The sequence below is a fragment of the Toxotes jaculatrix genome, chromosome 15 (genome assembly GCF_017976425.1).
Source record: "Toxotes jaculatrix isolate fToxJac2 chromosome 15, fToxJac2.pri, whole genome shotgun sequence".
Classification (NCBI taxonomy): Eukaryota; Metazoa; Chordata; class Actinopteri; family Toxotidae; genus Toxotes; species Toxotes jaculatrix.
Genome location: NC_054408.1, coordinates 20,059,497 through 20,073,565, shown reverse-complemented (window position 1 = coordinate 20,073,565; position 14,069 = coordinate 20,059,497). Strand labels below are relative to the sequence as shown.

The 14,069-nt window shown below is 41.0% G+C and overlaps 1 protein-coding gene across 1 annotated transcript in view; it reads left to right on the top strand.

Moving 5' to 3' along the window:
* The window catches only part of hdac4 (histone deacetylase 4), a 116,329-nt gene that overhangs the window by 8,443 nt on the left and 93,817 nt on the right, over positions 1 to 14,069 (top strand). The window contains exon 2 of the mRNA XM_041056668.1: positions 3,334 to 3,580. Within this exon, the coding sequence (XP_040912602.1) occupies positions 3,559 to 3,580 (22 nt within the window). The 5' untranslated portion in view covers positions 3,334 to 3,558. The remainder of the gene's footprint in view (positions 1 to 3,333; positions 3,581 to 14,069) is intronic.

Below are 14,069 nucleotides of genomic sequence, written 5' to 3'. Positions count from 1 at the left end.
ATTTGAGCTGATACCTGTTCATATTCAACATAAAACCGTCCCCTCGCTGTCAGAGCTCTGTAGCAACAGGAAAAATGATCCCTCTGCACCGCTGGATGCCCGTCGTCCTCGTCTTCTCATCTTGTCCCTTTCCAGCCAACAGCTGACTGATGTGATGCCCTGCCGTCATAGCTGCCTCGTTCACTTGCAAACAAGCCGCAGAGAGCATTGTTTTACCTCAGGTCCTTTTGTCTGGGATAACGTATCGCTTTCTCTTCTCAGTCATGGGCTCACTCAAGCTCCTCTGCCATGTTTCTCCCACTTACCCACTTTTACTCTCATGTCACCTGTGTCAAATTGACTTTTAGGTTCCCTCCTTTCGAGGAAAAGGAATTTAGTTTGACTCAGCCATGCCCTTAACAAGCGACAGTCTAGACATATTAGGATATTACGTCCTTGTCTTGCAAGTAGTGAGATACAAAGCTTTTCCTTTGGGGTTTCCAGCTTCTTGCAGAATGTTTTTTTTTTTTCTAAGCTAATACCTCAACTATTTTTGTTGAGAACAAAGAAAAATCAGGAACATGTCAATCAGAAGCATACTAGCGGTGCCGCTAATCCCACTCGCCAGCTGAATAATTCATATTCAATTAGGGCCGAAAGGCTGAAGCCGTCTTCGTGGCTTAAGTGCATTTTCAATGATTCATTTCATGAGCTATGCAAGGGGTCTCTTAATTGTTGTTTACTGCTCACTATCCGACCACATGTTATTTTTATGTCATCGTGATTACTCTGGGCAGCGCTCAGAGTGCTTGGGAAATGAAGTCCATTACGGGGTCTTGAGAGCTGTTTTCCTGTCAAGTGCCATGAAACGCTTCCAGATTGAAACTTTACTGCACGGGAACAATAAATCTCATCCAATCTTAAGCATCAGTCTGTGGAAATGAGATGCATGAAGAGGTGCAGGTGGTGTGTTTTATGGCTGTGCAGTGCAGGAAAAATAGCTGCACTGTCGTACAAAGATTCATCTTTAATAGGATCCCTGAAGAACAGTTAACAGTTTTAGAAACAGTGAAGAACTGCAGCAGACAGCAGACCAGTGCTGCAGGTTGATGCCGTTAGAAATGGAGTAGTTTTGGCTTCAGTTTGAGCTGCACTAGTTTCTTTTTGTGTGATTGTGTGTGTGTGTGTGTGTTGGCGGCAGAGAGAGTGAGAGGACTCAACGCCTGTGGACATTGCTGACATAGAATGACAAACAGTAAAAGCACAGTCTGAATTCTTGTGTGACAGACAGCCCCTTTAACCAAAATAGGCAGCTTGATCCGAGAGTAGCGTCGCTGCCCTCCAGTTGACACACTGAGGACTTTATTTCTGACACCTCATGCCTCAGCAAATCCATCATCCATCCCCTGCTCTGAGAATCCCTCCTCACTGTCAGAGTATTGTCTGGGTGAATACTTAACACATACTCATGTCAGACATTGACACAGACATCTAAACTTCCCCCCTGGTTCTTTAGCCTCTGGCCTGAAGGATGCAGTTTGGTTCTACGCTCGGGTTTCAGAGAGAATGAGAAATGCTCAGGAAGTGTTTTGTCATAACAGCTCACTGATGTTTGTTTTCTCCAGCTCTGCACTTGAATGTCATGTGTTGTTGCATTGAGGCTGTGGGAGCAAAACTGGTGCTCATTTTTTAGTGGATTTAAAAACATTATTCCTTCAGTATAAAGCCTTTATTTCTTCAAATTCCACACTAATTATTAAGCTGGGCCGCCATTAAATTTGTCACTCACTTAAGGGACTGTTTTTCTTCTCCGATAATTCCTGATAAGTGAAGTAAGACCCTGGAGAGTCGCGGCAGTAATGTGTTTCCATGAGCTTTTATTTGGAAATGCAAGGCTTTGCACCCTCTTTCCACCAAACTCATTCATTTGACAGTAATTCAGTTCAACAGCTTTAAAGTAACGGCGACAGCAAAGAGACTGTGTGCGTATTAGTTTGAAAGAGAAAGTGTGGAAGGGGAGCACATACACTCTTTATTGCGGCTTCTGTGGTATTTCTAGCGACTGATTGCAGCTCTCATTACATTTGTTTGTGTTCAGCTATGCTGACACCTGTTAGATGTGACAGATGTGAGTTCTAGTTTCTGCTGGTTAGGGGTCGAAAAGCCAGAGGCTTCCCTCTATGTGTTTGTGTGTGTTTACGTACTCCTTGCAGCTCTGATTACATAAGAGACACACACACTTGACAGTATGAAACGTTTTCTTCCTCTTTCTGTTCTGCTGTTGACTCAGAGGTAAGTCCAAACCTTCAGGAGGCCTCTGTTTGCATTTCATCTTCGGTTCTACTACAGGGAAAAGCCTTATATTAAGGCACTGACTTCCCCAGCTGACCATGCAAGTTGTGAAAGTTAAAACTTAGTAATGTCACTAGAATCTGGAAAATTGTGAAACTCAAAGGTCACACTCTATTAATTGTGTTTAAAAATGTGGTTTTATGACAAGAACATAAGTGTATGTAATTTAAATGGCTGTTGGACTAAATTCAAAAGCTTTGTCTGACTGGGTGTGGTAACAGCACTGACAGCGACTTACTGTTGCATTGCTGTGATTTAGTAAACCCAAATGGTTCAAATGAATAAAAACCAGATGTGATACAACTTTTACTTGGAGGATGCCAGAGCTGTTTTGCTTCGCTAATTCTCTTCTCTTGTCCAAAATAAACCAGATGAGTTTTATTAGTAATGGGGCTGGTCCTCGATGACTGTGACTTTTGAAATGTTTTCTACGTTTATGATTGAGCAAACAAGAGCTAAACATTTGTTCACGTAGAGTTATATAATTGGATAACAACAAGTTTTGATTTCATTTCATTTGCGCTTTATAATAACCACAAGTTTTGATTGATTGATTGTCTTCACTGTTGTGGTTGGCTGTGACTTCTCTCCTGTGTGGTTGCTAACCTTACCTTGACAGCTACAATCTAACTCACCAGTGCTGATGAATGTACAACATTTAACTCACACACTAAAGTGAAAAGTGCCACAGCTTCCTGAAACATGAAATCATGAAACAGACGCTTCATCTGTTCTGTGAAGGCTGGTGACCTGCAGGTCTTTGTTCTCTCCTGGCCTGTTAATGGATCGCACATGACCACATAGAGGAGGTTTAGCTCAGTGTCTTCCACAGAGGGGTGGAAGACACTACAGGGCACCAGCACATGATAACCCCTGATTTAGAAGGTGCCCTGTTTATAATTTCTCGGAAAACAGTGTGGATATTACAGCATTAATAGGTATACGTGCCTCTATCTGGAATATCGCATTCATGTGAAAACACTTTATTCCCTCCCTCCACAGTCTGAATCCTACCACAGCACATCACTGAGGTCTCCACCTGTGGCTCGGTGTGATGAAACTCTGAGAAACAGCTCCCCTCTGTCCCTTCCTTGGCTTGGCACCTCCAACTGGCCGCACCAACTTGGTGGGAAGCACATGGTGGTCGCCACGACCACCGCGGAGGTGCACTGACACCGTCACCTCTCCTCCCCTGTCCAGTCTGCCTGTCACCGGCAAACCGTAGCGATGAGCTCTCACAGTCGACCAGGTAAGATGTAAAAACAAGACAGTATTTCACTGCAGGAACTCGTTTGTCCTTGTCGGTGCATGTGTAGCTGCTTAACCTCCTGCTATTGGAATAAAAATTGCTTTTGGTATTAGGATTATGATGATGATGATGTCAACCGAATTTGAGCAACAAGTGTGTCTTTTTTTTGTGATGACAGTTGTGTTTAAGATTACCTTGGGTTCTGTCTGTGTTGTATTCAAGTGTATTCTCAAAACTTCTGTACTCTTTTTTTTTCTGTTATGTTCATTTATAAATGAACGTCTGAGTGAAGTTTTTACAGGCTAAGTTCAGACTTTTGTTCAACAGTGTTTTTAAAAAGCTGACTTTTAACGACTGTGGTGTTTAGCAGAAATAAAAGGGAATTGATTTGGGTTGTAGCCATTGCCAAGTGAGAAGTTTCTTTCCCAGCCAAAGCTAAGACATGTTTTTGGTTTACTGAGAGCAGTAATGGTGAAAAAGTAGAATTGTAGCCTCTCTCCATTTTGATTAAGTAGTTGATAATTTGATTACACCTTGGCGAGCAGACCAAACCTGCTGTTTTGATTTAGCATTTTCTACAAGGGCTCTTCTGTGTTCCAAGGAGTGATAGAATATGGTTGAGACAGTTGGCAAAATCACTGACTCCAGCATATTGCATAAAAACAGCACTTACACAGTGGTATCTGAGAGAGGGCACATGTTGTCCAAGTCCTTTTTTTTTTATGATGGTTTAATTTATTTGCACTCATCTTTACCCAAGAAGGCCAACACTGCCAAAAAAAACAAATTAAATTAATATATGATTGTGGCTATGAAGTGTTCTCTTTTTGTCACATTTTCTTATAGTTTGCGGTTATTTACTGAGGTTCTGATGTAAAATGGGAGTAAAGCTGGTGCTCTCAATGATTTTAGGATTTTAATACGTAAGGCGCAAATTCAGTATTTTGTTTCTTTATTTTATCAGGCGACACCAACAACAAAACACTAAAAACAGGCAGTGATTTGTTCTCACTGATATACTTTAGAAGCTGTTTGCTTGCAACTAAATTCAGCATACAGAAAACTTTTGTAGTTTCTGAGGAGGGAGTGTGGTGCACTGAGATAACAACATTTCAACTGACGATTTTCATTTGTTTTTGTTGCAAAACTGTAATTAAACATGTAGTGTATTAATACAAACATTTTTTATCCTGGCTTACCGGTGAAGTACACTCTTCATATTGTATCTTCTTATATTGGCTTCCCAAGGAGAAAGTTTTTGGGCAAAACTGCTTGAAAGTGAAAGTGTTTTCTTGGGTGACTTTACTGTCATGACAATTATTCCATAGCAAATTTCAACAAAATTTGAATGTCTGAAGCTCTCACCTCACATGACACTGTGGAAAATACACTCCGCAGTACGTTTCTCTTTTTGCATAAAAATGGACTCCCTGGTGTGCTTGACCTCAACCAGTGAGAGATACCCCCCCCCCCCGCCCCACCCCCTGAAAAAAACCCCCCCAAAAAAACCTTTTCTTTAATCACAGCCATGATGCAGATCTGTATTTTCCTCTTTTTCAGCTGCTGACCACAATGGACAAAGAGCCAATTGTGTCCTCCCTTTACCCATCGTGCTTTGGCTGTCTTGGTCGTATTCAAAGCAGTGATGTCACAGCCATTGATTAATTGTTGCTGGTGCTATTGGTCCTGCGTGGCAGACTGCGTGTTGCTTGCATCACCTTTTTTTCTCTTGAACTGTGAGCAGAGACATGGTTGAGACGTGGCCAGAAGGGTTTGCGTCAGAGTGGATGTTTCAGACTGTCGGCATAGCTGTGAACGCTGGCACAGGCCAAAGATATCTGGGATTTTCTTTTTTTTTTTTTTTACTGAAATACATTGTTATGTAAGCTGAACCTTGGAGTGGGCCATATTTTCCTCTTTTATTTTCCTCTTATTCTGGTCATTTCCACGCTCTGTCTATTCTCATTTCTCACAAGATGTTTATTATCCATAAAGTCTTTCAAAGCTTCTAAAGTGACTTCAAGGTGCATGAGTACAGTTTCACCTTTGTCATTTTTGAGGAACACTTGTCAGTTTTCTGGTTATTTCATAGACGTCATCTGACTTGCGTGCAGTCTCACAGACAAAAATCCACTTTTAAGGGGATGGAAACATGGTCCCGACCTGAATCAACAGTTGTCAGTGTAATCACCAAACTGTTTTTCATCTCATTTGGATTGTTTCAACAAGGGAGGGAGCCTTTTATACTCAGCCACAATATGTCAGATGATGGATAAACATGATCCCACTTTTCGGAAACTTGTTTCTTAGGATTCGTGATTAATCCAAATTCCCTACACACAACTTTTCCAAAGTAACACCAAAATTAGGTGAGGGATAGTTCTGTTGAAATTTTGTATTAAGCCAAAACTCTTGAGCCACCAGACTTTGCTCCACCTCGAGCTTCTCAGAAATTAAGAATGAAGCTTTAACTGCTCAATTTCACCTCCTGTTAGCAGTTCATTTTCCTCTTGTCGCCCTCCAGTCTGTGCACTGTTGCTAAGCCTTTTTCCATACATGACTGATCATCATTTCCTATTCTTAAACCACCATTTTAGAGCACTGAAGGGCCTTTTGTCTGACTTAAACTTGGGTGGCAAAGGCTGGCATGTTGACATGCTACTTGGCATTTTGAAACTGGGTTTATGGCCTTGGAGCCAGAGCTAGAACACACACAGACAAACTCTCTCATCCCCTCCCTCTCTCCCTCCCGCCCTTCCCCTCCTCTCTCTAACGGCAGTAATCGGTGGCAGGTCCTGGCTGAGGGGGATCTTGCGTCAATAAATCGTCATGCAGAGCGGCTCCCCTGCCTGGAACCCAAACAGAGCGAGGGGCCGTCTGCTGCTGGAGGCCTTGTAGAGCTCGTTAAACCCCTCTGAGGCTTGTACCGTCTGACCAGAAAGAAAGCTAAAGCTGGGTTTAATAGGTTTTGTTATTGTGTACTAGTCTTGGTTGTGTTTTTACTTTTCAGAGTGATCCCAACCTCTTCTTCTGATCTTATCTATGATTATATAGCTATTGCAGGATAGTAGTTGCTCTTTCAACCAGCAGCCTGTAGGGAATCTCCAGTTTTTTTTCTTGATTGCTTGTGTATGTTTGCATAGGGAAAACTCACTTTTCCCAACTGAATATATAGTCATAGAAGGCTGAGCGTCCCTTTGGACTTTTTTTTTTCTTTTTGCAGAATCCTGCTATTAAAATTTCATCCTGTGAATAACTTTTATTTCTGCATTTGCATGTGTGTTTTCATCCATGGTTGCAGCAGCCATGCAGTGCTGAGGTACAGGGTGGGGGCTGCTGTGAGAAGTTGGTTTTTAAGATAAACACAAGAATCACACCTCCTCACTTTTCTGAGTCTTAGTCAGACCGCTGATCTGTGGCAGATGGTTGTGAATTATTCATGTGTAGATTTTATCCCAGAGATTACTCAGTATCAGAGAGGAGGGGAGAAAAGATGGAGAGGACTGACAGCACAATAAGTGCCTTACAAAAGATAGAGGAGTGTAAACAGCTCATGCCAGATAAGACTGTTATTATTGTTTTCTCCATTGTGATTGATGGAGCTGTGCAACGTCATTAGGTAGGATTAAAGTTTCTTCTTTCACAGCTGTGATATTCACTGTTTTGTTTTTCCTGGTCTATTTCTAGCATTCTGTTATTAGTGCTTTGAGGATGTTTATGTTGCAGAGCTGAACTAAAAATCAGCTCCGGGAGAGGAAATAAATGTTAGGGACGTTTTTCATTTTGGGTTTGGTTTGTGCTTTTTAAGGCAAGTTTTAAGCATATGAGTGTGTATTAAATGATCAAATTAAGGTTTTAAGTGAGACCGTATAACTTTTGCTGAGCAGCAGCAGTAGGGGCCTCTGTAGCCACAAGTGTTAATTACAGGACTCTGGCGCATTAACTTCTGTCAGGCTCCAACTTCAAGCAGTGGAGTGAACTGGAGGCAGCGAAGCCCAAGCAGCTAATGGCTCATGTAGAGAAAACAAAGCCCATCGATTGCTTAAGGAACAAACACAAAATCATCATCATCTCAATACAAATGACTGGGACAGAAAACATCTGTACACACAGCAGTTGTGCACTAAAATGTAGCCTCAGGAGCTAGTTTTACACTAACTGAAGACGTGACAACCAGCAGTTAGCGTGTTATCTGACATGTGAATATGTTCCATTATTGTTATTGTTGGACTTTGGCTTATTCTTGTCTTCCTTTGCCATTTGTCCCCTTTTTTTGGCCTCTTCTCATCAGCCAATCTTACTTTTTTCTCCTTATTTCTACCTATCAACGCTCCTTTTGGTGATGGCTATTCCATTTTGTGACACGTTTGTTGTGGTCAGCACCCTTTTTGTTCTTTTCTTTTGTTCTTTTTTCATGGTGGCTGGTAAAGTATGGTAAGTGTCTCACCACCACCACCACCACTGCCCGCTGTGACTGGTGTCTTTTTTGTATATTTAAAAGTCATAGTTTAGCTTTAAGTATTAGATTTAGAAGCAATCAAAATCAGCTGCTGTGTAATTTAAGCTCCTGCTTCTGATTTAGGATTCATTTTTAATTCTCTCACTTGCCCTTGCTTCTCTTCTGTCACTCTAATTTCCGTATCTGTCTTTTTTTTTCCCTCTCTGTCTCTCAGTTTTAATCAGTGACTGTAATAAGGACTCACAGTGGGAGCTATCAAAAGCCTGCAGTTGTGGATTAGAAGAGAGTGGCTAGTGCTGGGCCAGGCCACTGGAAAGTGAAGCATAATCTTCAAAAAAAGGGAGCTTAACCCCTGCTGGCCCACGCTGATTATTCCTCATTTACAGAGGCCAGTGTCACAAGGAAAAGGCTTGGAGTGTTAATTGATATGTTTTAGTCTCAACATTTAGAAAGTTGCCTGAGGATGACTGAAGCCAACCAAGGCAAGAGGCAAAATTAAGTTGAGTTCAGGAGCTTATTGAAAGGAAGTTATTTAAGAAGTTTTGCTGAGAGTGATGCTGTTCATTTGATCTGTGCTTTTGTGCGTTTTGCAGCTGCTCTCATAGTCGCCACTGCTATCTAGGTTGTCCATTGTCCAGAGAGCCAGAGGGACACAATAGCACTCTCTCCTATCTGTGTATGATGCATTTGAGTGCTGCAGAAATGTTATTGTTCCCATTTATCCTTCGCTCTGCAAAAATTTTCCTCAATGGAAAGATGGATGGAAATGAGAGTTGAACCAGACTAAACAGAAGCCTTTTTAAGAGAACAATGGAAGCTGCTGTGGAGAAATAAGATTACTGCCTCATTATTGTCTTTCTGTCCACAGTTTTCCAGAATATTCCATTCGAGTAATCTCATTGCCAGATGAAACAAGTGTGCAATTTAGCCTTCAGAAGAATTTATTAAGCATTCAAAGCTTTACTTCTGCCGGAAGAGAAGCTCAGAATTGAATTATGGTTTTGTGCTGTGTACTGTTCTTTCAAATAAACAAAGATCCGCCAGTCTTCTTTTTTGTTCTTTCACTATTAATCATCTGATGATTTTATGGCTGATCTGCCAGCTAAATTGGGCAATATGGCATTGGATTATTTAACTTACTCTGATAACTTACCTTTCGTGTCTACCTTTTTCTTGTTTACTGTCTGGTTTTCAGCAGGCATGCCAGTAAAGAGGGTTGCCTGGAAGCTTCATTTTTACCACAGACGCTCTTGCTTTGTGGGAAAAGCATAATTACAATGCAGTGGGTTTTATGGCAGTGGCAAAAGTATGATTGTAGCTTAGAACTGAGGCCTGAGACAAGTATTCAGCTATAGGATTTATGTTTGTGCCGACAGTATATGCAGATGCAGCTAGTGACTATTAATGGTACTGCACAGACGTCGGGATCGCCCATATGTCCAGTCTGCCAGTGGATATGGAGATTACGCTCATGCAGGTCCTTTAAGATTAACCCTTAAGGATTCACATCTGCTGCCAAGATTATAGCAATGCAGTCACATTGTCTATGAGACCTCTGTGCAGCAAACAGGCCGGTTATAGTAAGACTACAGAATCCCCACACTGCTGTATTTCCCATTTAGCTGGTGCAATCCACAGTATGGGTTCAACAGAGGACAGTGGGGAAGAGGGAGGCGGGTCAGGTGGGTCTCTGAGGATGTAATCCTCCTGCTTCTATGAACAAAACAAAATCAAAAGTTCCCAGCAGTTACACAATCCCTGTTAGGAAGGGCTCAGTGCACCCTAGGTCTCCCAGGGCAGAATGAACTTTTCCAGGCACTAATCCGAGGATAAGCCGTGAAACAGAGGCCTTCAAACTTCGTTGTGTGCCGTGGTGTACTCAAAACGCATGAAATTTCACTGTGAGTGGCATCCCTTGCAGATCTGTACTCACAGTGTCAGTGTAGTGATATAAAGATGCAGGTGCTGCTCTTCAGAACAGTTGTTATAAAACCAATAAAAGTATCTTTGAGCAGTCTGTTCCAGAAAGCAGGTGTAACAAACTCTGAACCTAACCCTGAACTCTGAGCTGACTAACCCTGAGATTAGAAACTCCTGACTTTTCGGTTCCAGAGCAGCTGATCAGAGTTTGAATTAAGTGAGTATGTGGTGAATGGAAAAAAGAGCAATACTACAATTTACCATGGCAACAGGTAAATAAAGAGCGCTTTAACCCAGTGGAGCTAGAAGTATTAAGGTGTGACACACTAAGTGTACAGTCATCTTACAAAAAAAAAACAGCGGCAGCAGTGAAAGAGCCAGAGCTGGAGTGGAGACCAGAGTCAATAAATTAACACTATTACATTTTATTGAGCGTAGTCCGCTCATGCATCATTTAGCAGACTTGAATCTCCTTAATGGATGATAATGCTAGATTACATTTTTAAATATATCTATTCAGCTGTAACTTGATGGAGACAAAGTGCTGGTGGCAGCAGAAGATGAAATCAGATAAAAGAAAAGTTGATTTATAAGCCTAAGATTGTAGTGTACAGTTTAAGATGTCTATTTTGCATCAAAAATATTGCTCAGCAGCACATTTGATATATTAGGTATTATATTTCAGTTTAAACATAGTAACTGGAATGCTGTTAAAACAAGTTAGGAGTACATGCAGCACATATTCAAAAACTCACTTTTACTCCAGTTAGTTATAACTGTGATAGTTTGACCAATCACAACATGAGAGGTCGTTCATTGATCAATACGTCTCATAGCTCATGTCTCTAAAGCTTCACACAGATTATTTTTCTTGTTATTGTTTACAGTGATTACCACAGTAGCGTACAGACTCTGACTGACAGTTGTCCTTATGTCCACAGAGTCACCATATTATGAAGACGGGCAGTGTATAGATTTTATTCTGAGCTGAGGATGAATTCACTATGTGTAATGTATGAATGTAAGGGCAGAGATGTCTGTCTCTTTTCTTACATTGATGACTGACTGATCATAAAAGCATTAGCATTATTAAAGAAAGGGTAACAAATGAACATCGAACAGGGATTTTGATCTCCTTCTCCCAACATATCAACATATGTATGGAATGGGAAAAGGAAGCAGTGAAGACAAGAAAACAGATGTAAACTCAGGCTTTGTCGAAGAAAACCTGCCAGCCAGCAGGTTAGGCTCTTGCAGTCAGTTACCACAGTAACCACAGTAACTGACTCAGAGTTAAAGTAATAGTTTCCTTTAGCTCAGTTTTTAACAAGCTCAGAGTTTTCACTGCTCCTGCTTTCTGCAGTACACACCAGCTTTAATATCCTCAGAAGCAGTTGTATGCCTTTCAGGCTGACTCACTTACATGGCTTTATAATCACTTGCAATCACTCACCCAACTCCCTCCACACCATGAGATACTGCAACGCACAACCCAACATGACAAAACATTAAAAATGCTCCCTACTCAGCTCTGAATCTCGAAGCTTGGTTTAAGCTTGGGTACTGCTGGGATTTCACGAACACGCGTTTCTGTTTGGAACGGTAATTAATGTCACGGAAGGTTAAGTGAAATTTCGTTTATCCAACTCATCTAAAAAGAGTGAGACATGAGTGAAAGATAAAGAGAAAATAGAGTAGATTGAAAATAAGAGAACTGCAAGTTATTTTTTTTTTCATCTGGTACTTATTCAACAAAATTTGGTTGTTTAGAAGTCAAGTCTGTGGAAGTACAAATGCAGACTTGAGTCTTTGAACTGTCTCCTGTGAATCTATCAGATGCCAGCTGAAGCTGAAGTCTACTGAATGATTATATTACTGGTGTTTCTGTTGTTGCTGCTGATGTTACATGTAAATGTGGTTATCATGTGTGATTAAGCCGTCTACCATTCATTCGTCTCCCTGTCACTCACTGTGGACATCATTAAGTGAAACTGCTGTCTGCCACTGACTTCTTTGTAGCTTATTCACATAGAGATGTGTATATGTTTGAAATGTAAGACGCATAGTTTCCAGCATTTTAATGGAGGGCAATTGGGTGTTTTTGACGGCGGCTGCACTGGAGGGCAATTAGTTGAGTGTATTATAGCAGATCATCTCTGGACATCCAATCACTTCAATTAAATGACTTAAATCACCCCCAACAGGGTGATTAAATAGATCCCTAGTGTTTGGGCAAAGGTGTGTGTTAGGGGAGAATAGCTGACAGTTGTATAGACATTTTAGTTGTCTTATTATTGTGCAGGCTACTGTGTTTTTTTAGGCCAGTTTTCTCAACACCTGGATTGTGTCCATCCCTGTTTTATAATGCTATTACTCAGCCGCGGTGCTTCATCTAGGAGTGCACGTCTTGTTTTTTATCCATGTTGTGCATTTTTAACTCTTGACAGTTCTTATGTGCTCTTTGCGATGTCCCTAAAACTACCTGTACTGTGAGTCAACATCACATAACTCGAGGTAGCGTCTCAATTCTCAGCTTCTTCCATAGAGATGTGCTGACATGGAGATGGTCATTTGAAGCATTAAGTAACGTAGTCTTCAAATTCAATTGAAATTCAGTTTGTCACAAGAGACTAGTCTTAATATGCCCCAAGTGGTGTTGACTATTTTGCCTGAGGCAGAGGAAGAGGTTTTCAAAGGTGGGGGGGGTTTGGCTTCATAACTCTGATTCAGCTGGGGAGATCAGGGTTGTTTAAGAGAACATATTATGTTCCTCTGGGCTTTCTGATCAGTGAGGCTTTTGAACTCCTACTGCACCACTGGAGCTCCTCAGCAGCCAATAAGTAGCCTCCTGTGGATGTATGAATATGTGTTAGGCCTTAAAAAAAAAAAAAAGCACGCCTGCTTAGAAAATATTCCTCATATAAACAACAGATCCAAGAGACGATCCCTTCTCATTACAAGTGATAGATTTCTGTCCACACGCTAGCTAAGACCTACACTATGCAGAGCCACTGGGACAGGATTAGTGTTTTGGCTAAACATGTTTGCTATTTTGGATAAGGACTGACAAATGATGGGGAGGTTGATTTGCAAAATGTCAAGTTTATGTTTCAGGTATATTTAGCTTCGTGGAGTGAACTGAAAAGACCTCTGAGCTTTTAAACATGTCAAATGAAGATAAAAGCACAAGCAGAGTGGGCATTCCCCTTTTAGCATTTTATATCTGTTCTTAAGACCCTGTCTTAAGAGATGGAGAGGGAAACAGAGGGGACAAACAGGAGGATAAAACCTCAAGAGGGACTTTGATGTTTGACTGGAGAACTACTGTGCTTTATATGTCACTGTATCTCTTTGAAATTGATGGTACTGATGATATTAAACCATCTACTTTTCTCATTTTTGGTCTGCTAAAGGTTATTAAGTTTAATTCCATATATTGGCTGAATGACAAAATGAAACTGTTGTCAAAACTAAAGAGGCAGTTAGTAAGCAGCCAGCAAGGTAATAGTTGACAGCCAGTGACAGACATCTGGCGGGTAATGAACAACACTTCTGTTCAGTCTCCCTGCTAAACCCTTGAAACATATCACATTAATATTTTAGGCTTGTCAACTTGTGCTCTGAATTAACACCTCCAGGATTTGGAGCTGCAAAGCAGCTCACATTGTCTGTCTGTGAATCTAATGTTGGCTCAGGCAGCTATGACCTACAGCAGTCAACAGTATTATTTATGGTTTGCCTGTCCTCTGTTATTACCTTTAACAATGTCAGATGTTACTTTCTGACAAATCATCACTATTACCAGTAGTGGGCAACAAATGCTTCCATTTTCAGTAGGCATATTTTAGCCACTTTTGAACCTTGAATTAAAAAAAAAGTGTAATGTCGTAAAACTCTATTTATAGTGTACATTAATAATAGCATGTTTGATTTCTCCAAGCGCCTGGTTTGCAAATGAACCCGACTCTGGTATGTCAACAGGCTTGATAGTCATCAACATATCTTATCATGAACTCATAAGAATATGTAATGACCATTTATCTTGCATAGCTGTATACCTCTGGAAAGCATTACTGTATCACTATTCCCAGCAGCCTACATGAGGAATTT